Genomic DNA, 25,697 nt, shown 5'->3' on the forward strand with positions numbered 1-25,697 from the left:
AGGATACACCACAGTACTCGGATTAACAGGTTAATAGTGACTTCAATGCTTGGCCCAGTCATTTTTTCCTTCATTACCAAGTGAGTGTAGCAGTGGGTTTCTCCCAGTTTTTGCCTGAAATGCCACGTCATCTTTTCTTCGCGTCCTTCCGATTTTGGGGTCCTCTTCGGGAACGTGTTCCTGCCCTGCCACCTGCCGACTGGGAGCCACCAGCTGCCCATCCCACCCTTTGATCTCAGCTTCAAGTGTGAGGGAGGCACGAGGCTGGACCGGGATGACAGAGGCGTGCTGTCCCTCCCTTTCTTTTGCCAGGAAAGACATCCATAATGGATCCCAAAGAGCCCAACACAGCCTCAGAATCCTTCCTAACGCCACTCTCCACACAGCCACTGTCAGTTGGCCAAAGCTGGAAACAGGGAGGGGATGCATTTGCCTTTCTGCCCATCTCCGGGTCTACCATAATCTGTGCCCTGTGAGATTACTTGAGGTTATGTCACGTGCAGCCCCAGGCTTTTATGCTAATTTTTTTGAGCCATGCATTTTGTAAAATACTAAGATATTTCTGCTTCCAAAACATGTATTACACAGGCACGTGATCTAGATATTTTACTCCATTATGAAAACCACATGTGTTTAAGGTTTCAGCCAAACCCACCATAATATAAAAAGTCAGTTTTTATTTATCTTCAATATTTCTCCCATTTTTATAGAACACAATAAATGTGAAGGAAAGCCTGAAGAACATGGTCCAGGCTTGTGCAGAACCAAGACCTGTGGCCACTAAATAATACATATAAAAACACTCCCTCCTCCTGCTCCAGAAGTTAATTTTAAGTAGAAAGGAAAAAAACAAAAAAACCCACCATTATTTCTGGTCATTATGAACACATGCAGTTTGTGGTTCTCAGGTAAATATTTTTGCAAGCTCTGAATTCGGTAAATATCTTTGTTTAGCCCAGAGTCCAACAGAGATATTGTTCTGTGGCTTAATTTAGGACATGAGCAGAATTAATTCTGTGAATTGAGTCCCCAAAGGGAGGTCACAAAGTTAGGGATGTTTACCGCTATTGTCACAGGATGATTACATTAGAGAGAGCCGGGCACCATGAAACCCCATTCTATTAGCTTTGGCTTCCAGAGCCATGGGGTGCCAGGCATTTCTTAAATTAGGGAGAGTACCTAAGACAAAGCTCCTGAACAAATAAACGGTCAGATCCCAAACTGCAAACACTTCAGGATGGAGAAGACGGATGTGCGAGCATCTTCCCGGCACCTGCTCATGGCCCAGGCACCCAGGAAAGCCTGAGGCCCAAGCTCTTGGTTTAGAAAGAGAAAGGAAACCCAGAGGCATCTGTTGTGATTCCTATCTGGTTCCTAAGCAGTGCTCTGCGCGTTTACCATTTGTTACTCATTCTAACTTACGTTCATCACTTTCCAGGGTCCGTCCCCGATCTCCTGGTGGACGGAGTGTGCGGGCTCTGCCGTGCCGGGCGGGCCCTGTGATGCCCCCGGGGATGCCCCCAGCTACTGCTCCTCACGGGGTTGGTCGAGGGTCTCGGTCACCCTTTGAAAAGTCGAGGGCTGGAAAGACAAGCAACGTTGCCTCTCTCCCCAGAAAGACAATTCTGGAGTTACTTCCCTTGAAAGGGTCTCTCCAATCTTAATTTATCTGCACAAGTTCTTAATCTGTGCCATTCATCACTGACCAGTGTCTGCTTTGGCCAATCCTGCCCTCAACTAATACTAACTCAACAGGCTAGAAAAATGGTGCCATGGATACTCTCCGCAGACTGTTCTTAGAGTTGTTTTCCTATTAAATAAGTCTTTCTAACAATTTCACAGTGAGCCGTGTGGTCACCCCGACCATGGGCCCAGCTCTGAGGTCAGGGCTTTGTGTGTGTCAATTCGCTTTTTCTCCAATCATCCTTCGAGGTAGGTTTCACTGTTTTCATTCTGGGGGAAGAAAACGAGGCAGGGGGAGGAGAGACCCAGCAGGGCATCGGAACCCACACAGCTGCGAAGTGGCAGAACTGGGATCAGCTCAGGCGTGTCTGTTCCCAGAGCCAAATGTCTATGTTTGGTGACTCCTTTGAGGACGACAGTGAACACAGGGGGGTGGGGTAGCTTTCAAAGTCTGGAAAAAAAGAGGTTTGATTTCAAATCCCCTCTTGCACTTTCAGGGAAACATCTCTTGCTGAACCTCTGCTCCTCGCCACGTCCTGTTTCTCAAGCCCTGAGTTTTCCTTGATGACAGGATCCGTGGCGCTCCTGACGTGAGGCAGGGACTGGCAGCAGCGGGAGCGGACGCTGAGCGACCTGTCTCTGGGTATGTTAACGCACCGTCTCCCCGGCCTGCAGACAGGCGGCCAAGGTGCCATGGAGACTCCAGAACTGGACCCAGGCCATGTGGCTCAAGAGTCGGGGCTCAGAAGCACTGTCCACACTGCCGCTCACAAACACAGAGTCTGCAGACTTTCTGATCGAGGATCACCGTGGGACTGCAAGTATCAGAAGTGACTTAGAGCAGAAAGCCCTGTGTCTGAGTGTCGAAGGCAGCCTCAGACGATGGTGTCCGGGGGTTGGGGCTGGACCCAGAGATCACAGAAGAACACAACAGGTCACACCCGCTATAGCACAGCAGCCTCGTTTCCCTCCCTGTGGTGTGGGCTGTCCATGGAGGTTGTGGCCCGAGCAGGGCGTCTACACGTCTACACCTCTCAGCTCGAGCCTCTGTGTGCCCCACGCTTGTTACAGAGCCCCCGTCCAGGGTTCAGGCCCAGTGCAGGGTCCACCTGTCAGGGTGCTTTCTGGGGGTACGGGACTGCCCTTCCCCACGCCTTAGTTTCTCCTTTTGTAAAACGTGGAGGACACGTGCACCGCCCCCCCCCCCCCCCACCGCGGGGTTGCTGGGATGCAGGATGCCAGCAAAGTGCTCAGTGCTGCAGTCCGCTGTAGCTCCTGTTGAGTCCCGGAGACCACAAAGCCTTTCCTGACCCCCTCCATCGCGTGGAGCTTTGCTCTCCACTAACCCGCAGGGCACCCTGGGCCTCCTCTGGAACGAATCTTCCCTCACTCTGTGCCAGGGTCTTCGTACAACATCCCTGGCCTGACTGCAAGCCCATCCCCCCCTCCCTCTGCCCTGGACCCACACAGGGCAGGGACCCGACACCCTGGCAAGCTCGTCACTGTGTCGGGTGTGAGTGCGTAAGCATGCGCTTGTCTTCTCTTTGCCTCGACCTGAAGGAGAAGGATGTCTCAGCACCACAACCGGGAGCACCGGGTGGTGGACAGGGACTGTCCCTGTCATCCAGTGCAGGAGGGACACAGACGGAGGTCCAAGGCAAGCGGGCGAGCTGGCTGGTACTCTCCAAGAGGCTTGTGTTTCTCTACGTGGGGCCTGTTTGTGACCACAGTGCCGGGGACCTCTGGGTCCCTCCGTTTGGCCCGCTGTGGCGCAGGGAGGCCATGCAGGGAGGTTTCACAGGCCCGTCTCTGGGGCAAGTCCCAGATCCACAGAACTGCAACTTGAGACAGGGTTGAACGGGGACTCAGGCTAATACTGAACCTGGCTGGGTCCTGGGCATGAGCATCACCTATAGTACAAAATGGCTTGTTCAGCTCACAAAATGTGGGTGGGCCTGGCACCCCAAGAAACACCCCTTGTTCTCCAACACAACTCTCCTTTACCCACTTATGCTTTATGGCACGTCCTGGAAGAGTCCCTCTGTTCCCCCGTCTCGCAGGGGATGATAACCCCACCTATCTCTGGGCGTGCGGGGGAAGACAGCGCAGGGATTGTGTGTGGCCTCGCTCTGGGATGTTGCTGCTCACACACGATCCGACAGGCCTTCCTTCCCTCCTTCCACATCTTGACACAGCGTCCACCTTCTGCTCAGCCCTCTCTGTTCTTCCTCGGAAAGACGCTGACCATGGACCTGAACATTCCTGAGTCTGGCCTCAGCCGCCTGACGTGGAGGTGGTTCTCCCTTGGCCTCGGAGGCAGCGATAAACTGGAGAATCCCATCATCCATAGATCTTCCATCCCATTTCACAAACCTCTGAGACGGCAGAATGAAAGTTCGTTCTTGTTGAAGAAACTTAAATTTCACCAACCTTGTCAAAAGAGTTGAATTTTTATAAAGTAATAGAGATGTAAAAATTAGTCCAATATCAGACATATACATAAAAATCAGGTTTCCATCTCGGGTTTCCGAGATAACTAACCCTGATGGACTGAAAAAAGTGGAAGAGAGCATATTTTTGTTTGTTTTCTAATCTTGTGTGTTTCTGTCATTAGTTCTGGATAATTTGTCTTATCCGCTCCCAACATCTATCCATGGACCCTTTCCATGAGGATCCAGGAGCAGGTCCTGGAGTTGAGCTATCTGGGCATGCGTTCTGCATCTCCAACAGGATGCCTACCAGCACGGTACTGCGTGGATTTGCTGAGATAATGCAGGCCAGGGATCGGTAAAGAGTGGACACAGGAGAAAAAGAGCTTTGGAGTGAGATCACCAGGTCCAGATCCTGAGTCTCCTGCCAACCGGAGTCTCCAGGCAACACCCTGTAACACCTGAGCTGCACTCCCTGGATCTGGAAAGGGGGGGTGTGGGCGCCCGGCCTGGGTCATGCTGAGGACTGCTCGAAGGAGTGGACACGCTCCTCGCACAGCGCCTGGCTCACGGTGTGTGTCCTCCCCTAACGCCTGAAACTCAGGTTCCAACTCTCTCCCCAGGGATCTCAGGAGTCAACTGTACTTTTGGTGTTTTGGGGGCACCTCTGAATACATTACACAAATGGACTGCTTTAAAAAAATACTCCGTCTGGGGACGGGTATGTTTAGCAGAACACTCAAGGCCTCAGGTGACAACGAGCCTTGGAATGTTCAGGGTATGAATTTTCATAGAGGATCATTTTATAGACAGAGGACATGTGATGACATCACATAGCAAAAGCCTGGAGGTCAGAAAGGCATTTTGATAATTTATGTAATTATACAGATTCAGGAATACTCAACTGAAAGTGGTATGAAATGAGATTGCGCGCATACAGAATTAATCTTAAACCCAAAGTAAATGAAGAATGATCATGTCACTTAATTGAAGATTCACAGATGTAACTCAACGCTGAATGGAAATGAGAGAAAATGGGAGGGAGGATTGGCTCTGTGGTCATTATTTACTCCAATATCCCTGGGACTGCCTTCAGTGGCTGTTGGCAGTCGACTGAGGGGCCCTGAGGTGCAGCCTTATCTGTATTTACAGACCCCAGGGAGCAGCACACAGCGCTGCCCGTCCCCAGCCAGGGGAGCCGGGCAGGGCAGACGCCACAGATGAGCTGCTCGGTCAAGGTGAGAAGCTCCCACTTCTGCACATCGTCACAGCCGTCACGGGCTCAGCCCACCAGGGTCTCCAGGAAGGGCTGTCAGCAAGTCCCGGGGGGACTGTTTCCTCACTGCCCCCAACTTTGTATACGACCACATGGAAAACCAGACGTCACCTTTTTTTTTTTTCTTAAAGACCAGAAGTCAATCAACAAATTTGTTGTGACAAATGCACACACACACACACAAAAGAAAAACATATTTGAAAAGGACACAGGGAAAAGAAATGATATGCAGCCTAAGTCGAAAAACTAACACTAAGAAAATAGTGAACGAATATATTTAACAGCCTTAAAAATACGACAAAAAATGATATTGTGTGTGACTGTTCCTCAAATTCTATTATTTTCCCTCTCGTTTTGTCTTTCTTGAATGAATGCTTGGAAAGAAGATACCAAGGGGGGGTCAAGCTCCACTGGCACCTTAACAGACGACAAGTTCCCCTTGAGGAATGAAAAAAAAATTATGATTAAAAAATAGGTCTTTAACAAGCCATCGTGAAAACGTAGTTTTGTTTTCCAGATTCATTTTTTTTTTTCCTGGCTGAGAGCAGGGCTTTCAGCGGCAAGACAGGAGTAATTGTGGAAGGAAGAAAAAGGGTGGTGATATAAATCAGCACAGGTTAATGATCGGGATGTAAAGAGAGGGACTTGTTTACAGAAACAGCGTGCAATTTAAAACTTACAAGAGATTTAATGCCACTGCTTGGCAATCGCTAAAATCAACAGCCCAGAAAACAGTGACATTAAGAAAAATATTACAGTTATAATCATCCCCAAATAAGTCAATTAGTGTTAGGGCACGAGCTTGCGATTACTTGACCCATTTGGCTTGCACTTAAGTGAAAAAAAATGTCCCCCTATTATACCAAGATCGCTGGATTGTGACCTATTTTGCATCGTACGCATTGTACACCAGCCTCCCTTACAAGTGCTTGGGCTGATGGTGGTTTTCCTCTGCCTGGCATCAAAATAATTCTGACCCTTGACATTTGTAATCATAAAAAAAAAAGGCAATTTATAATTGTGTTGTTCAAATGAAGGTGGGAAAAATTCAATCTGCTATTATACAAAAGCAGTGGCGGCTGTCTCCAGTGGAAAAAGCAACGCAAGTCAATTTGTGAACTTTGGCACCAGACGACCTTTAGAAACACAACAATATACTGAATTTACAACAATAGCAGCCCATGCAAATGACCCGGGCCTGGCTGCCTCTGGATTAGAGCTGCACGGAGCATTATGGAGTATGCGTCCACAAAACAAATTAAGACTGTTACTTAAATGTCACGGCACACTATTGTATTTGGCTACAGATCATTACACCTGATACTCACACTTTTAAAAACTGTAATAACTTGGGAAATATTACATTGAGTGCCCGCATGTATAAAGGGAAAGAAAAAAGAGAAGAAAATAGGTTTCTGAAGTAATTTAAACATCGCTACTCTAGGACTGAAGCGAAAGGTCAGAATTTAAGTAAGCTGAAAGGAACACGAATGGCAAGACCAAGCACACGGACGGGAGATGGCGCGACGGCGGGGATGAGTCCGCGGACACAACGAGGGGGCATGCGGCTCCGGGCGGCGCGCGGCGTTACCTTCAGTGTTGGTGCTGCCGCTGCTGTAAATATTTCGCAGGCTACCAACACGGTTTAGTTTCCAAGCCTTGCGTTTGGCTGCATCCCGAGAGCAGGGGGAGGGAGCAGGGGAAAGAGAGAAAACAAAAAGGAAAAGAAAACAAATGAAAAGGGGAGAAAAGAAATGTCAAAGCAGCTTGTGACGTCAGCCCCGAGCTGGCACGTCCCAGGAGGCAGATGGGCGTCGGGCCTCGGGGCCTCAGGCCCCCCCAACCCCCACTGTCCCCCCCCACCCCCGCGGAGCTCAGGAGGGGGCGGGGGGGCCCCAGCCAGTGTCAATGGGTTTGCACAAAATCAAACCACCAGGCGAGGAAGTCCATGCATCCTTTTCGCCCTGCCAGGCTGGACACGTGGCTCCTCCAGATGGTGCCATGCCGGCCTCCTCCTTGGCGACGGGCAGTGTCTTTTGAAGGAGCTATGATACCAGCAGCCATAAGCCCTTTGATTTGGCCAAACACAGGGAGCATGTCAAATCAAGAGACCCCGGTGGTGAGCAGGTCATGCGTACGGTGCAGACGGTAGGTCTAGAACACCCAGAGCTGCCAATAGCGAAGCAGTTTCTCCCCAGACCTGTTTTGATCTGGACAGTAGCCCACACCAGCAAAACCGCGAGCAGCTTGCTGTCATCAAAGGGTGGAGTCCCTTCTCCTATGGGGGCTGCTGGAGGCTCTGAATGGAGCTCCGAGGAACCCAAAGAGCACATGCCTCAAGTTTTCAGCTCGCCCAAGGGGGGAAAAAAAAAAAGACAAATAGCGAGTTACCCACAGAAAAACCCTGGGTTTGGGAGTGAAATGCAGAAGGAATTTAACCCTGTGTGCAGTGACTGTGGGTGGGTGGGAGGGGTCCCCAGCCTCCTCACTCTTCTCCAGGGACACGTTCTCAGCTCACCTGCCCCCCGCCCCCCAACCCCCCAGGATGGCAGACAACTGTGGTGGAGACACTGGTTCCCGCCAGCCCTTCAGAGGAGACATTTCACAAACAGCGAGGTGTTCCCGAGGAAGGGGCACGCCGGACCAACCCTCTCTCTCCACTGCCACAGCCAAGAAAAGAAAGCGGCCCGACCTGCCAGCAGGCCTTCTTTGGATAACTGCTCAATGTGGGAGGGAAGAAGCGCTTGCTCACCTGGGGAAGGCAGGTGTTTGCACTGCCGCAAGTGTGTCTGGAGCTCACCGCGGAAACCAGGCCGACCCTGTGGCTCACAGACTGAGCCAGAGACAAGGTACACCGAGGCTGGCAGGTGGTCCCTCGCACCCCAGCGCGTTCCTGACTTACGACGGGCGGGCTGTTCCTACCCAGCGTCGTATCAGAGCCCAAGCGCTCGATCTCAAAGGGTGCGCCAAGTTCTGGCAGCCAGCACGTGACCCACGGTGACAACCAGGTCCTCACCAGGAGCTGCGCTCCGGAGTTGAATCTCAAGCCCTTCTGTGCGTATTGGATTTATTTGGAGGGACGATGTGAGCTACGTGTAAGAAATAGGGTCGTTTAAGGAAGCAAGTGCAACTCTGAAACACACACCGTATATTCAGGATGCAAATTTTATGTTAACGATGAAAGCAAAAACCGAACTGTAACTTAGCTGTCACCTGATTTAAAACGAGAAAAGAGCCAGCCACAACTAAACACCTAAGAATGACTTTGTAGCTTGAAAACTAACAAATAATTTAACAAGAAATGTCATCTCTACAGTCGTGGCCATTTAAGGTTGGGGACTCAGGCCCCTCTGCAGTAGATGGGTCTGGATTTAGTCTTGCATGCCTGCAGAAGCTCCCCTGCCCTCTCCACGCCCAGGTTCTCCACCATCTACAAGGGGTCTGTCCCAGGTAACAAACAGCACGCTCCTCAGAGAGAGCGAGCTACAGGCACCCAGCAGCGCAAATGCCCGACCTTGAGACAAAGGAAACCAGTCACAGTTTTCAAAGGTTTACTTTAGAAATGTTTGATGAATATTTATCCGCTTCCTCAGGTAGAGCGGGGGCTTTTGTAGAATTAATTGCGTGTTTAATTATTTCCACAGACGAAGCCCTAGTGGCTTGGCCCGTGTTTCACAAGTTCCCGAAAGTAGTAGCTGCAAAAGAGGCTCCACTGCTCAGCATAAAACTTACCTCTTTCTCAAACATTTACATATAAATAGGCAGACCCAAGGCTGGGCACCCCTCTGGAGAGGAGGGGTGCTCCATGCAAACCTCTTCCCTCGCCTGCTTTAGACCTTGCATTTTTCATGCTCCGATCTCCCATTATCGTATGGATGTATAAGCAGGAAGTGAGCTCTAAGTCTGGTTTTCTATTACCCTATTGATGAAATAATCAATTTTAATGTGTAAAGTGTCATGCCTTTTTCTTCCCCTTAAACAAATGGACTTTTTCTGGAGGATACCAAGGTCCTGACACGGGCATTTATCTCCTGGGGCATTGACTGCTCTGTGTCCACTTGTTTAGAAGGTTCTCAAAGAGAAAATACAATCGCATTATCATCGATAAAATCTCCGGGTACGTGCAGTGCTGCTGCCTGGGCTCCCTTCTAAGGGAAACGGAGACACTGCACTGAGCGGATGCACTGCAGCCTGCCTGCCGCCGCCGCCGGCCGGGCCCCGCTCCATGCCCCGCCCCGCGCCACGACCATTACCTCTCGTGATGCTTGAGGGCTTCCCGTGGACTAGTTCAGACTTCTAAATGTTCTGGGTTATCTTTATTTTAATGAGAAAATTTACTTTTTTTTCTTTTTTAATTTTTCAGGGATAGTTTCTTCCATTGAAACACCAACTTATTTTGATTTTGTCACTAGTGTTCCTTCTCACAAAACTACTGTTTTAATATCAGAGTTTCACATTACTGGACAGAAAGGCAGCAGGGTGTGAGCCACCATCAATGATTTCCATTCTACTGGTGTGCTCACTGGATATGCAAGTCTCTTCTCTACAGGGTTTTTAGTGCCTCATGTGGCTGTTTAAATGGCATGATGTCTCCGCACGGTCTTAAATGTTGAGAACACAAATGCAAATCTCAAAGGACATACAATCCTACAACATGTAACTTCAGAAGTAATGCAAACTAACAGTCGGCCCGAATGCAGATGGTGAGATTGAGCTCTTCTCAGTTTAGCTTGCAAATTAAATGGGACATTCTGAACCCCAATCTGGGTCAGAAGGAGAGTCGGTGGGGCCTGGGGAAAGGGAGCAAATGGCAGGACAGCATTCTCCCCATAATGGCATCAAAACGTGAACTGTGAGCTCACGACGAATATGAGACTGTTAAGTGAACACCACAGCAAGAGGTGGTATGAGGGACATGCACTGATGGTTGAGAATCACAACAGAGAAGGTCGTGGAACTCATCATTATACCGGTTGGAATGTATTTCCTAAGGATGAAAATGACCAAAATTTTTAAAAAGCCAGGGTGAGAGAACAGGGACTCATCCTCTGAACTATAGGACAAAAAGTTTACTAACTTTTAATAACAGTGGCATTGTCAACTCCCCCCTAAAATTCACAATGAGCCCTTTGGTATGGGAGCACTGAAGAAGCAGTGATTCACATTAGTGAAGTGAATTTATAAGGTGATCTTCGAATTACAAAGAAAGGCAAAGAGAGGTGATTGTGGTACCTCTGGTACCCAAATCCTAATGATGGCAAGTGTCCGAGCATATGCACTTGGAAGTCGAGTAACACGGCCCCTCCTGAAAGCTGCCCCACGGAGATGCACATTCGGAGGTGACTGATTTTCTTCGGTAGTGGGTGACCACACCGGCAGGTGGGGTGGCTGTGACCCAGTCCACCTGGGTTTTAAATGTTGCTTATCCTGAGTCATACATCTAAAGAAGGGAGGCTGGCATAAACTTCAATCACAGGATATTTCTTTAAGGTAAGGTCTGAGAGTTATAAATGATGAATTCTGTGTCCGGGTGTCCAAAATGAGGTATGGCGTGAAACACTCAACTCGTAATTATTAACAGACAGTCACGATCTTTTCAAAGGAGGGTGAACGAGGGGGGAAATGTGCAAATTATGGCTTTCTACTAAGTTAAGAGTAGATGGAATCATTTAGAGTTAACAACTCCCAATTATGACACATCTCATTTTTGTAAGCTATACCTTTTCATAGGAGTTCACATGATGATCATGAGGGACTTAGAAATCTTATTTTAAAGGAAAATTTGTTATTTTGTTTCTCTAAGCAAAAAAAAAAAAGAATTTTTTGTATTTTTTTTTTTTTTTAACTACAGCTTGTGAGTGAATGCCTGAGAACTGATCACACGCAGCAGATTTCCAACAGGAGCATCTTCTGACTAGCTCTTTACAAGTGGAATAAAAATACTCCTTAAGTCTGTTGGCATGCTCAAACGAGCAGGGCTTTATCCTAAACTCTTCCTCCATCATTGTACCAGGAGACCACAGACTTATATTAATGTCACCTCTGGTCTCCTTCTGACAGCACTCTTTGTTGATTAGATAAATATTCCTCAGATAGCTGATTAAAAAATGATGCAGCCATGAGGCTGTATGTCCAAGCCTTGTCAGCCATGTTGGATGTTCAAGTGCGCACGAATTACATCCCTGGCATGAACCGAACAGGGCCGGCTAAATGAGGCACGCTGTAGCCCTCAGAATCAATTATGAGAACTAATAGGATCTTTTTACCTACACGGAGGAAGGGGCTGGGTCGGAGAAGGTGTGTCACTCATTTCTAAGAATGTCTTGTCTCCGAACGAAACAAATAACTCCCTCTATTCATACGAGGAATTGTAAACTTGTACCTCTTAGAGAAGCCAAATGATAACCTTGTCAGATAGCGCCGCTCCCTGTCCATACCAGACGTGTATTTATTTATTTTTCAAGATGCCATTGGTATAAATGCCACTTGTGCGGGGGGGGGGCGCCCCCGCTCCTCGGAGCCTTCCAGGACCGGACGCCGGATAAAGAGCATCCCCCAGGAGCCCCCACAGGCGGCCATGGGTCTGGCCGGGGTTCTGTGTCACTTCCAGTTTCAAGCGCCCAGCACCCCGTGATCTTTTGTTGGTGGCGATTTCATTGTGAGGTTAGAGATTGCAGATTTCTTTTGTGCTGGCCATTTAAAAGTTCATTTGCTCAAGACTGTGTAAATGTTCTGTTCTTTTATAAAAAGGTAGTGTTTTTTTTTTTTTTTTCATAAGATGCAACCCCGAAGATTCCTACACGATGGGAACTCACTCCTTGAGCTGTGAAGGGGCTTGACATAACGGTCGCTTCCTAGATGCTGCCACACAGAGAAGTAGTCATGTTGAAACGTCCATTAAAAGAGCCTTTGAGAGGATTAAACAAAACCGGAGGCCAGGCAAATATAGGACATATGTTCAGAAAGCAAAAGAACTTAGTTGTTACCAGTTTCTAGCAAGACTAGCATTCTTCTCATAATCAGGAGCTCCAGAACGCAGCAGATAAAATACCGAACTAAAGGAAACCCTGAAATTAAGTCACTGAGCCTCAATTAAAAATTTTAACTCCATTTCCAATAACTCATAATGGTTTTCTTTACAGCAAATACATTTCCGTAGTGGTGGCTTCTTTAACACTGCTAGGAGATACAAGCTGCCGACGGCCTCTGCATAGTGGTTAATGCAGATGCGCACAGAAAATACCATTAGTCCCAGAAAACAGCGAAAATAAAAACTAAGCGAAAGCTCCGGGATATGCCATAAAACCAGAAGTTCCAATTAGGTAGAGAGCTGGCTTTCCTTGTGGCCTAGAAACACACTGCATTGCAGAGCCAGGGTTCAAGTGCACCCAAAATTAATTGGGTATTTCAGTACTATGCCGAGAGGATGACTTTTAACAGGGACTAGAATAAAGTAAGAGCTGAAGTTGAGCACACCTTTGTGATAAATCTGTGTGTAGATCTTAGGTTTGGCACATTCTCAGATGGAGACTGGAAACATGTCAATACATAATGTTAACTTCTTTCCCTGTCTTCATGGAGCAGCTATTCATTTTGAGAAGGAAAGGCTTTTTTGGGAGGGAGGGCGGGAGAGGGTGACTTGTTAGGATCTTATTGACAATGGGGCCCCGCGGCTTCACGACTGGGCTACGAGAACAGACAACGGGCATGATGCCCACTGCTGGGTCCCCAGCTTTTTCTAGGTCTAGTTACTCTGTGAACGGCACTTCGTATTACAGGATTGGATCCTTGGCATTCCAAACAGGAACAAGAAGCAAACCAAATTCTCACTTAAGACAAACTGAGGTTCAAATGAGTTTTGCCAAGCTGCTTGATGTATGTGCGAAATACACCTTTTGTGAGATGGGTTCAACTGTGTTCAACACGGGCAAGTGTGATGGGGCAAGGGTTCTGCCCCGGCCGCATCTCCTGGCCCTCTCTGAGGGCCAGCCCTGGAGGACCAGCTCAGGGCTTGGGGAAGCCGGTGGCAGGCGAGGGGCCAGCCACCCTGGGAGGGAGGGGGAGGCTGGGCACCGGGTTGCCTGAGCTTCTTACCATGGAAGGAGTGATAATGGGAAACATTCATCTGCCCCCCACCCCTGCTTTCCTTTCTTCTTTTTTTCTTCCCAATCTCCTCCAAGAGAATGTATTGCAGGCTTTTCTTTGGGTTTTTTCAATTCCAGAAAAAATAGTTTTTTAATAAAACTTTAAATTGTGCTATCATATTTCAAAGACAATGACGAGTTAAAGCAACTAATCAAAGGCATAATTATTTAATGATAGCTGCTCACGCTCCCTCACAGGGCTGTAATTGAGGGGCTGTGATCACTGGACCACCAGCCTCCACAATGGCAGACGCCGCATTTGATCTACCATCTTTGTAGTTGACTTCCTACACCTGCCTGAGTGAAACAGGACACTTCAGGGTTATTCTGTCTGTCACAGTCCCCTTAGATGTGGCCATCTGAATCAGAGAAGACTAGTGAAAATATCTTCTAGGAAACATTTGTAACCCCTGGCATTTCAGGAGAACTTCCCCGGAAATTCCCAACAGAATTCTGATGTGTGGCTTCGGAAACCACGGAAGCTGTGAGATACGTGGGTATTTGTTTAGGCAATGGGGTACAAAGATCAGAGCGGAAAACGGAAGAATTCCAAACTTTTGATTCTTCTTGCTATTGTGGACACGCATGCCTTGAAACACTAACACACTGCTTTCTGTAAAACTGCTCCGACCAGAACTCTACAACTTTGCAGCTTGCCCCTTGGCTACTGTGAGTGAACAAACAAGGTCACGATTATCTCAGGAGGGCCTGGGAGAGGGCTGTATTTACACAGCAGAGTAACAACAAAGGTCTCATTTCTTTCTGTAAGAATAATTTAAATACACCCACTTTATTCAGCCTCAAGCAAGAACGGTACTGGAACACTGCTCCAATATTATTTCAGAAGGAAAGTTAATTTCATGGTAGTTTAATAATAAGAATAAACCATGAGCCATCTGACTATCCTTCCCATTGTCCTCTTAAAGTTCTTATCCACATACGTGCATAATAATCCCACTTACGGGTATGGCTTCTACAGAGACCTGTACTACTTCTGAATGCAAGGTGTTAAGTTACCATAGTTTTCGAAATTATCCTTTTTTACAGTTGCATCATGGAGTTATAACATATTGTATATGTAACTGATCCTTATTGTTAAGCATTTAGTTATTTCCAGTTTCATGCTACTAAAAATACTATCTTCTGTTTGACTTAATATAGGTACAGATGGTCACATATAGAAGGATTTACAAATATGGGTACAGACATGTTAGGATACCCACGTACATCTCTCTTCTCTGCTGTGTCTGCGGACAGAGCCAAGGAGAAATGACAACCAGTCATAACAAGCAAAATCTAGCCCACAGATCTCAGTTTCCAATACTGTTCTCCAACGAAAAGAACCAGGGCTCCTCGGAGAAGTGGCTCATTCTAGGCCTGGGGCAGGAAATGCACAAGATGAGCCTGGGGCATTGTGTGGTCCTAGGAAGTAAGGAAGTGCTAAAACAAACAAGCAGACCCATCCTACATTGCTGTGGGGGGGGGGGCAGGTGACAAAAGGCACAGGAGCCAATGGGAAGGACTTCCAGTGGCCGAAGCTGGAACAATCTGAGCACGGAAATAAGCAAAAAAGAAATATCCAAGAGTCCGTGCAGATGTAAAGAAATAAGTGAATAAATAAATGGAGAGAGAGACAAAGCTTCCATGCGGAAGAACCCCAAATAGTTTATGTTGATACCAGACCCTTGAGGAAGAGGAGGGTAACTCCCCACTCCTCAGTGACGGCTGACCAAGAGGCCTCCTCCCCAGGAGGACAGGGTGGGGGTGGGAGGGCGGCCGGGGTAACTTCACAGGGGGCGCCCTACAAACACAATCTCAAGTCGCGATCAAGGTCAGCACTGGTGGTCATGAACGGCGGTGGGAACACGGACCCTGAGAGGGTGTGATAAAAACAGCCCTTAAAAAAAAGATTTTATTTACTTATTTTTACAGAGAGAGAGAGAACGAGAGGAGGAGGAGCAGAGGTGGTGGGAGAGGGACAAGCCGGCTCTGTGCCAAGTACAGAGCCCGATGCAGGGCTCGATCTCATGACCGGAGATCACGACCTGAGCCAAAATCAAGAGTGGGATGCTTAACCAGCTGAATCACCCAGGGGCCCCCCAAAATGGCGCATTACCTCTGTGGTCGTCTTCCCCAAAACCACAGCCCCAGATTAATCCTAAGAAAGACATCAGATGAATTCCAACAGCAGGGGATCCTGCAGTATACCTGGGCAGCACTCCTCAAAACTGTCAAAGTCATCAACAACAAGAAAGTCTGAGGAAACGTCCCAGCCCCAGACGGAGCTTCAGGAGCCAGGACAGCTACATGTCATGTGGTATTCTGAACGGCATCCTGGAGCAGAGACGGCAGGTAAAAGCTAAGGAAATCCAAAAAAGTACAGACTTAAGTTAATGATAATATACCAATGTTGGCTCATCAATACACCATACTAATTAAAGATGTAAATAAGAAGGCAAATTGTGTGCACATGTGTGTTTGTGCGGAGGTCATTTGGGAACTACCTGCAATAGCTCTTCAATTTTTCTAGAAGTCTTCTCTAGAAACTAAAACTTTTCTAGAAAATAAAGTCTATTAAAATACTTTAATACTATAATAAACATCTGTGGGCAGGAATATGAATATTTTTCTCCCGGTCATTTTAATTGTTTCCTCAGAATGAAATGCACAGAGTAACATTACCAAGGGAAGAGATTATTCTGTAGCTTGGAATATGTACAGAGGAAATTATTATCTCACTGTAATATATGACTTATTCTCACTAAATCAACTTTTATAAATTAAAGACAATTTGAAATCTTTTTGTGGCATGAACAGTATGTGTCACACATGCTCTGGAAATTTTTTTTTAAGATTTTATTTATTTGACAGAGAGAGAGAGAGAGAGAGAGAGAGCACAAGCTGGGGGAGCGGCAGAGGGAGAGGGAGAAGCAGACTCCCCGCTGAGCAGAGAGCCCGATGTGGGGCTCGATCCCAGGACCCTGGGATCATGATCTGAGCAGACGGCAGATGCTTCACCAACTGAGCCACCCAGGCTCCCCAGCTCTGGAAACCCTTAACAACTTGAAAGCCTGCTCCACCTGGTGGTTGTGCTGAGATGCGCTGTTTAATTTCTGATTGTGAACATGAGTTTCACGGTACGTTTGTGAACTAATGCTCTCTAGAGGCAGCAATTCACCAGGGCCAGCTCTTAATGGATACTGAGCTGTCTCCTTGTATTTTATTTGGAATTGCTGACCTTGAAATTATGTTTTTTTCCCTTTGGTGAATTACAATCTATATTTAACAAAAGTGTACCATGTTTAAACAATCCTCCAGTGAATTTTCAGGATTAACTTGTAAGAATCAGCAAAGGAGTTCAACTCATTGAGAAAAAAATGTTTGCCCCCATGCTAAATTTAGATCTTTGCTTGTAATCAGCACAAGAAACTCACCTTTTTAACTAAAAGTGGAAGAGTTTAATAAAATTAAAGACCAGAGTCATGCTAAGCTGGTCTCGTGACATTCAGGGAGGCACAGCTGTGGGAAGTGACCTGCTCTGGGAGGCTCTGAACGCAGATTCCCAAGTGTCAGAAGACAAAATCAGCACCTTTTCTTACACAGAGGAATACTGATAGAGTTATGTAGGAAAAACAAGTATGTAATCACAAGTATGTCTACAAAATATTGTCCCAAATAGATATGTTTTACTTGGGCACAAGATATGAGGTGCAATCGGCTATCCTCACGGGAGCCCATTTCATATATAAAAACCCCAAACCAACTGCAAGAAAAAGGAATACTATAGCGGCTCATTTCACAGAAGTACTGAGTTCACGGCCTTATGGTTTTCAACCATCAGTTTCATGAACAAATATGAAACATAGGAATCTATACCATATATGCATTATTTGGGGGTTTTCTTTACTTGTGTTTTTCTAATTCTTTTTGGGAAAAAAGTGATATCTTGTAGAGTATGCAGGACAGGCAAACTGCCAAGAAAAAAGTATCAGGATGGCAACGGACTGTTCCCTTCACTGAGATGTGGTCACAGGGTGTGGTGGGTTTCAGTGGGTCAGTGGCCCAAACAACTGGCATGGCAAATCCGCCCCCCTCCGAGGGGTGTGGGTGCAAGGTAACGTAACAGACAACAGAGAAGAGGGGTGAGGAGGGAAAGCTGGTGCTTGGGAACCCAGCCACCCTGTCTGGCAGAGGCAGAGGATGGCCAAGGAGTGACCTGGGGTGCCACGGTCTCCTTCCTCCCCCATCTCAGGGCTACCATGAAGGGTGAAGGGGACATGGCACCAAGAGGGGCACAAAGTCGGCCTCGGTGCATGCCACCATCCTCCCCTTCCTGCACGCACAAGATCGAGACCGAGCAAAGTATGTGGATCCACAGAAAGAAAAGCTCAAACAGCATGAGAGACACGAGTGAGGGAAATGCTGGTTGAAGTGCTATCTGAATAATTTCCTAGCGACCTTCTGTATCAGTTCCTAGAGGCTCCACTGCTTTCTTCCAGTTAGCCACTCATCCACAAAGGACAAGAGAATGCAAGGAGTTCCACCCTCAAAGGCCAAGAACCTCTGATGAAGAGAAAAAGACGAAATTCTTTTTCAACAAGAGCCAGGAACTCCCTCGTAAGGGTGGGGGTGGGTGTGCAAACACAGTGTCTCCCAGACGTGTGTGAGGAAGATGGTAAGGAAGGGCGGAGGAGAGGGATCTCAGCAGATGGGGCTGGACTGGTACAATCCACAGGGGAGACCAGAAGCTTCCAACGGAGTGGGCCGTGAGCGTTCCTGTTAGCAAGTACGGAGGTTTTTACTGCTTACCTTGGAGACTGACTACACTGGGGAAGCTGGAGAAGTTCTCCAAATTACTTCTTAAACAATAAGTTGGACAATTTAACAGGTATCAACATGTGACAAACCACTAATCACATACTGTATGCAATTATCTTGACTGTTGATGCTACAGGAACTGAAGGCACAGGATACAGTCACAGCCCTCAAAAAAATACTGCCAAGGGAAAATACAGCTGAGTCTTAAGATGGGATGGAAATATTTTTGAAAGTAGTAGAAATGTAATTCAGAATGATCTCTAAAATTATAGAATTTTAAAAAGTCTTGGGGCGCTTGGGTGGCTCAGTTGGTTGAGCGTCCGACTCTTGGTTTCGGCTCAGGTCATGATCTCAGGGTTGTGAGACTGAGCCCCGTGTTGGGCTCCGTGCTCAGTGCGGCATCTGCTTGAGATTCTCTCCCCCTCTGCCTTTCCTACGTGTGCTCTCTCTCTAACATAAAAAAAAAAAAAAAAGTCTTCACTGAGCACTTGGGTGGCTCAGTCGGTTCAGCATCCAATTCTTGATTTCGGCTCAGGTCTTGATCACAGGGTCGTGGGATTGAGCCCAGTATTGGGCTCTGCACTGGGTGTGGAGCCTGCTCGGGGCTCTCTCTCTCCCTCTGCCCCTTCCCCAATCATGCTCTCCCTTTTTCTCTCTAAAAAAAAAAAAGTCTTCCCTAAAGTCTTCACACATATGTGCGTGCGCGCGCACACACACACACCCCTCCACTCCTGGCCAAGTAGGGCTCCAACAGAATAATCAGGTAGGGTTTTGATACATAAATACACTAAGTGATTTTTTTTCCCTCTTCTACATTTAGCTAGGGGTAGAATTATATTTTCTGATGGACTAGACTTGAATGAAAAAGCAAAAAAAAGAAAAGGGGGGTCAAAGATCTTTCCTAGTAGCCCCTGGGTTTCAAAATATTTGTAGGCCCCTTCTGATGACCATGATTTGTCAACATTCTAGAACGCCTCTTTGCTTCCCATGAACCCCAGTATCAGCATACACTGGCTTCTGTCTGGGTGGGCACACACGCGGACTGCAGGCCCCACCCTCCGGATGAACTGGGCTCTGGACCAGGCAGCCAAAGGGCTCTATCACACGCTCACACTGACATCAGGGACTTAGGCGTGAGCATGAACACCATCACCTCACTTCTCTAATCAAGAGGGTTGACATTTAAATGAAGAGGCACAAAGATTTTAAATAAAACACCCCCTGGGAGGCAAAAGAAAAATGTTTACCGTTTACCGATCTCACAGCTGCAATAGAAAGTAACTGCGTGTCAAAGCCTAACTTTCGGAAATTAGGAGATGCCCGTCAGACACCTTGCTATCTGTCATCTGTCCAGTGGCGGTGACCAGCAAGAGGACAGGCAGGAGGAAGGGGCCCGCACGTCAGGGGCCGGGGACCGGGAGCCACACGGTGGATTGACCGAGTGACAAGAGCTGGCTGCTAATCGTTGACTGAACAATGAAACTGAAACAACTGATAAAAGATTTCAATCTTGAGAAAAATGATTTATCGTTTTTCAGTTTACTGGCACCACTATTTGCGTGACAAACGGCTGGAAAGCCCCCAGTTAATCTCCGCACCCCTGCAAGCCCGACGTGGCGGTAGCTTTGGCTCGCGCAGCCATATAATCAGCAAGAGCTAATAACACCGCCGCGCGGAGGCTGGGAGGTGACACACCAGTGTTTTATCAAGCCCCATCTCCGAGTCAATTTGCACAATGGAGTTTTTGGGCGATGGGCAAGGGAGAGAAGAGATCAAGGAAAGAACGAAGCACAACAAGAACAAAGATGGATAAGCCGCGAGGAGAGAGCATGGTCCTGACACAGAGCCACCGCATCGACGGGAGGAGAGCAGAGGGCTTCCCATTGGCTCTGGGCAGCTTACAGATTTTCTCAGTGGCGACGTCTGATCTGCAGCATCCAAGTGCCCTATCGAGGCTGTGTGTCCTCCGACGGCGTGGGGCTGCCTCCCGTCCACGATGCCCAGAGCGTGATGCTTCTTGAAGCAGATCTTCTTTCCTTGCCCCCGAACCCCGCCCCCCACGGGTGGTAGGTAGTGTGGCTTTAAGTAAACTAAAGATTTTACTTAGAAACAACACTGAAAATAACATATTTATTTCTATGGCACCACATGCTGAATATCATTCTGATTCTGAGTATCACTTAGTTCTGATTAAAATCTAATCCATTCAATACACTCTCCCCAAGAAATTCACGTAACATGGAAACCAACACAACTTGGCATTTTGAGGCCTCTACTCCTGCTTAATGCCTGTCTCATCAGGTCGGCGGGGAAAGTCCAGGTTAAAGAAGATAATGCACAGAGTGCAATTAGTGTACAGTTTGGCAGAGAGTAAATAATAAATATTAAATAAAATGAAGATGATTCATTTCTCAACTTTCAAAACAGAAAGAAGCAAGCCTCCATTTACCATATTCTTATGTCCATCGGTAAATTCAAGATGTACAAAAGCACCAGCACTGAAAGACACGTTCTCTCCATCCACTATCACACCGCAATGAAAAAGTCGGGGAACATTCCTAAGTGTAACTAGCTTGCAGGAATACATAAAAACACACATGTGGAAAAGATGCTAAATGCAAGGGATTCAAGCAGGGATAAGCATTCTCTATGATTACTTGAAATGAGAAAATGAAAGCACACAGTTATTAAAAAGGACACATAAGGAAAGTGTGTTGTCTAATTTCAGGTGATCTATAATGTGAGCTGTAATTCTGGCCTGGAGCTCTGTGGGAATTGGGGGCCGGGGGCCACGGGGCAAGTGTCTGCCCCAGAGCAGTCCCGGGACTACAGCTTTTCAGAGCTGAACAAACACCCAAGACCTCCGTGCCTCTAGAAATGTTCTGGGTTTTCACATGGGTGAAATCCCACGTGCTCACTCACTCTTTCCCAAATTAGCAGTGAGGAGGTTTCAGGGCTTCCCACATGCTGTTGGATAAGCAATTAAAACACTGTACTCCCAAGGTGCCTGGCTGGCTCAGTTGGTGGAGCATGAGACTCTTGATCTCGGGGTTGTGAGTTCGAGCCCCACTGTGGGTGCAGAGATTATTTAAAAAAATTAAAAAACCTTAAAAAACAAAAACTGTACTCTTTGGTTTAAACACTTCCCAAAATGTGTTTCAGAACAGAATAATGGTCCTGAGGACTGAACTAGAGTTTAGATGGGTATGGCCACACATGCTTGGTATCACAGTTTAAATAAGTTAAATGAGGATTTCGTTTTCCTTCTTTTAAGTGGAGGGCTTCCAAGAGACTTCAGTGTGCTAAAACTCCCAACAGGGACACAGACTATGCGATGCTCTCCAAACTTCTCCCCCACTGTGTGAAATGTTTCCAAAAAATGGGTCACGGACACAGGACAAGGTGCCCCAGGCGGAAAGTAACTGTTGACCCAGCAGTGTAGAAACATGAGGAAAAATCAGTGTGTTCTCTTGCCCGCCCTGCAAAGGGTAAGCCTTTTCAGCTGTACAGCTGTGACCTGGGGGGTTCCAGATCTCCCGCTGCCCATGCTGAGGAAAAATAACTCCACTCGAGTCTTGAAGGCACAGAGTCTGTTAAAGTCACTGATAGGCTGTACATATAAAAATCCATGCCTGAACATTCAGCTGTTTTTCTTTGCCTTTAATGCACTTTTGCCACTATTTTAATTAGGGAATTTCCAATGTTTTTTTTTTTTAATTTGTTTTTTTGTGTTTGTGTTTTTTTTGGGGGGGGGAGCTGTTCAGCGTTAATGGCAGTCACGACAGTGCAGAGTCTCCAGTTCACCTCTGTGGCTGGACAGGCTCCCTGGAGGCGACCGCACCCACGGCTGTCATCTGGAGATCAACTGCAGAGGCTGAGAGGAGTCTGTGGAGTGGGGTTTCCATGTGGGAACCGTTTCTGTCCCCCTCACAGGGCAGTGGGAGGGGCTGCTCTCTGCCACAGCCCACCACGGGCAGGTGCTCTGGGTGTTGAAGAAGCAGCTTGAAAACTTTGGTCAGTGCTATTTCGTGGATAACTGCTGATTGTTACTGCCCACGACATTGGAAAAAACACAATTTAGCAAGGGACCTCTTAAGTCGGAACATAACAGGGCCCCTGGGCCTTTCTCGGGTGAGTCCGCATCATCTCCAAATATACAGCGAGAAATCCGGCTCCCGAGAGTACACTGTGGTATGTCCAAACCGAGTCCCGAGGAAGGAATGAGGGGCGGGCTCTGTCCTGTGCACCCGGAACATAGGAGCTCGGTGACTCTGGACAGCAGGGGGCCAGCAGTCATCTCCTTTTACAGCTAACAGCACTGCCGCGGGAGGGGTGAGGAGCCTGCTCAGGCCGTCCTGCCAGTAAGAGGTAGAGCTGGATTCAAACCCAGCACGCATGGCTCCCAAGCCCGGATTCCTAACCGGCTCCTATCTGCCTGGTCACAGGACTTCCACCATCCCAGCCTCTCTTCACGCACAGCCACCTGCCTGTCCGGATTCACCACGCCCTTTGCAAAGAAAGCAAACGCCACAGGTGAGCAGAATGTCGCCGGCACCTGAGGGTGAAGAGAGGGGTCTGGATACCTGCCATGCCGCCTGTTTTGCCTTCGTGGACAGCGAGATGCTAAGCGTTTTTACAAGTCTGATTCTGTGGAGAATCTTCACTTTTTTTCCCCCCTCTGACTCACAATCCAATAAGACATTAAGGAGACAATCACAAGTAAAAGGAACATCTTCCAAAGTCGGAGCAATGAGTAGAAATAACGCCCTTACAAGAAGTAATTCAGCAAAAGAGAAATTTCTTCTTCTTCATTAGAATAAGGGATTGCAGAGTGAAATGCCTTAATTACCCATGAAGCAAGATAACCTTATGTGATTGCCTTCGTTTTAAGAGCACTAGAAAGGAGAATACCCACTATTAAGTGCTCATGTCTTTCTCCCGCTGTTGGAAAACTCCTAATGCCATTCTCCCAACTCTGAAAATAATTCTATGCAGAATAAAATACTAAAAAACTTTTTCTGTATTTCACCTTCTTTATTTTAAGCGGTTTAAGTGGTATGCAGAAAAATGATCATTTTTCTTGAGCATCCCTTTGTATCTGGGGGGTCTCTGGATCACCTTTAAAAACGGCATACATTCTGGTGCCTAGTGCCGCCTGGAAAGGATAAATCCCATAATACTGGAATACAATTGTATGTGGGGAAGAGGCTAGAAGATACTGAAATATTTTTATATTGACTCTTCTATTAAAGAATGGAGAAATAAATGTAACAACTCTTTAAAAATAAAATGAAATTCTTTCTCCTGTTATTTTGCCACTGAATAATTACAACAGTGAAATGAAGGTAAAAGTCAGCAATACAGTAGAACGTAAACATGCAAAGAAGTCAGCACACTGACTAGGGACAAGTGCTGAGTTTAACGAGGCCCCCGTAGCTCCAGTGAGAACATGATCCGTCTGCCGAAACACAGTGTTTCGGAGACAAGCTCATCTTGGCCAAAGTGGAGTCGGGAGAAGTAAGGACGGATGATCTCTTGTCTTTCAGGTTTCATGGACCCCCCGGGCTGCTCACTACGGGAAGTTACAGAGGGCACGCCAGTGTTTTGGAGACAAAGGAGGAAGCTGGCCTCTGCAAATGAGTGAGGCACTGTCACCTCTGCTGCGTCTCTGCCCCAAGGTCTCCTCAGAGAGCCTTCCTGGCCCCTTCGCCCACCTCAGAAAATAACCTTGCCCTTCCCTGGGGTCCTGAGTCCTCCTGCTCCGCGTCATCTCGTTCCACTGCATCGATCACAACCTGACATATCACATATTTATTTACTACCCGCGGCAATTCTTCCATAATGGGAACAGCGATGTTTGAGGTTCACAGGCTCTTCTAGAACTGTGCCACACTCCAAGCAAGAGACAGAGTCTACTTCCCTGCCTGGCACCGAGGTGGGACTCTGTGACTGTGCTGACAGTTTACAGGAGAAGTGACACTGCGTGTCCCCTGAGGCTCAGGCACAGAGGGAAACACGGCTTCCTCCTGGCTATGCGGCTCTCCCACGGTGCTTGGCCACTGTGCCGGGAGGAAACCCTGGCTGTGTGGAGAGTTCACGTGCAGGTGTTTTGGCTGACAGCCCCGCAAAGGTCCTCTCAGGCACCAACAAGTAACTGACAAACATTCCAGAGGTTTCCAGCCTCTGGACTCAGTCTTCCAGGTGAGGCCCTAGACATCGTGGAGCAGAGACAAGCCATCCTAGTGGGTCTCCGTCCTAATGCCTGAGCCACAGAGGCAGCTCTGGAGGGCCAATGCCGCACCTGCTGGCCTGGGTGGCCAGAAGCAGGGGCGGGCGGAGTGGAGAGGGAGGGACAAGGGCTTTTCAAGGGCTGTGACTTGTCCTGAAAACTGCAGCTTCTACTCTAATAATAACTTTGGTTCACAGAACAGGTAACAATATTTGAGCTTTTACGGAGAGAAACATGCAACCACGGAGCTCACAGCAGCCGGACACATTGCTTGGTCAACGTGGACTGAAGTTTGTGACGACGCGCAGGCGAAGATGCACAGGAACTAGGAGGGCGCCAGCACCCAGCCCCAAGTCGTCTCAAAAATTAAGTGACGGCTACCAGGGACCAGAACTCGAGTCCTGGGAAGTGCTGTGAGGACAGGGAAGGTGGTGACAGGGACACCCAACGCGGCACGCAAAGGTGAACGGCCATGGTCACTAATGTGGAAGGGAAGTGGAAAAGCTCATCTTGGCCAAAGTGGAGTCGGCAGAAGTAAGGACGGATGATCTCTTGTCTTCCAGGTTTCATGGCTCCCCCAGGCTGCTCATATGGGAAGTTACAGAGGGCACGCCAGTGTTTTGGAGACAAAGGAGGAAGCTGGCCTCTGCAAGTGAGCGACGACTGTGAGCCATGCCTGTGCCCGGATGGAGGGCCATGTGCGTGGACACAGGAGCGCACCCTCTGGGGACACCGGCCCACAGCTCCGAGTCCGGGTGGTTGGGATGGGCCCCCACATGGGCGCAGGACATTGGGCGGTGCGACCCAGCCGTGCAGCGGGCGTGGGGAGTCCATCAACACTCGCATACCGGTGCAAGGAGCTTTGAACTAAAAAACATTGAGAGCTTTCTAGAAAGGAAATTAGAAGAGACTCAAACACACGTTAAAGTCATATATTTAGGTTTGTGATTAAGAGGGAGACAGTAGTTGATTCACTCAACTGTAGGAGGTCCTTCAAGTCCACAGTACAGATGAGGAAACAGAAGAAAGGCAGAGAGCCATGTCAGGCAAGAGGGACTCAGATATCCTATGCCAACGTTCACTGCGACATTACACAACAGCCCAAAGTGGGACAGTTC

At 47.8% G+C, this 25,697-nt stretch overlaps 1 protein-coding gene across 8 annotated transcripts in view; it reads right to left on the bottom strand.

The window, feature by feature from the left end:
• Positions 1–25,697, bottom strand: part of AGAP1 (ArfGAP with GTPase domain, ankyrin repeat and PH domain 1) — a 513,811-nt gene that overhangs the window by 80,268 nt on the left and 407,846 nt on the right. For 3 of the 8 annotated variants that reach the window (XM_073876820.1, XM_073876798.1, XM_073876805.1), the window contains one exon: positions 6,980–7,057. The exons of the other annotated variants lie outside the window; for them this stretch is intronic. In XM_073876820.1, the coding sequence (XP_073732921.1) occupies positions 6,980–7,057 (78 nt within the window). The remainder of the gene's footprint in view (positions 1–6,979; positions 7,058–25,697) is intronic. 8 annotated transcript variants of the gene reach the window in all.

Source organism: Callorhinus ursinus, unplaced genomic scaffold, assembly GCF_003265705.2.
Source record: "Callorhinus ursinus isolate GAN/ISIS: 27379988/994484 unplaced genomic scaffold, GSC_fseal_2.0 scaffold2, whole genome shotgun sequence".
Classification (NCBI taxonomy): Eukaryota; Metazoa; Chordata; class Mammalia; order Carnivora; family Otariidae; genus Callorhinus; species Callorhinus ursinus.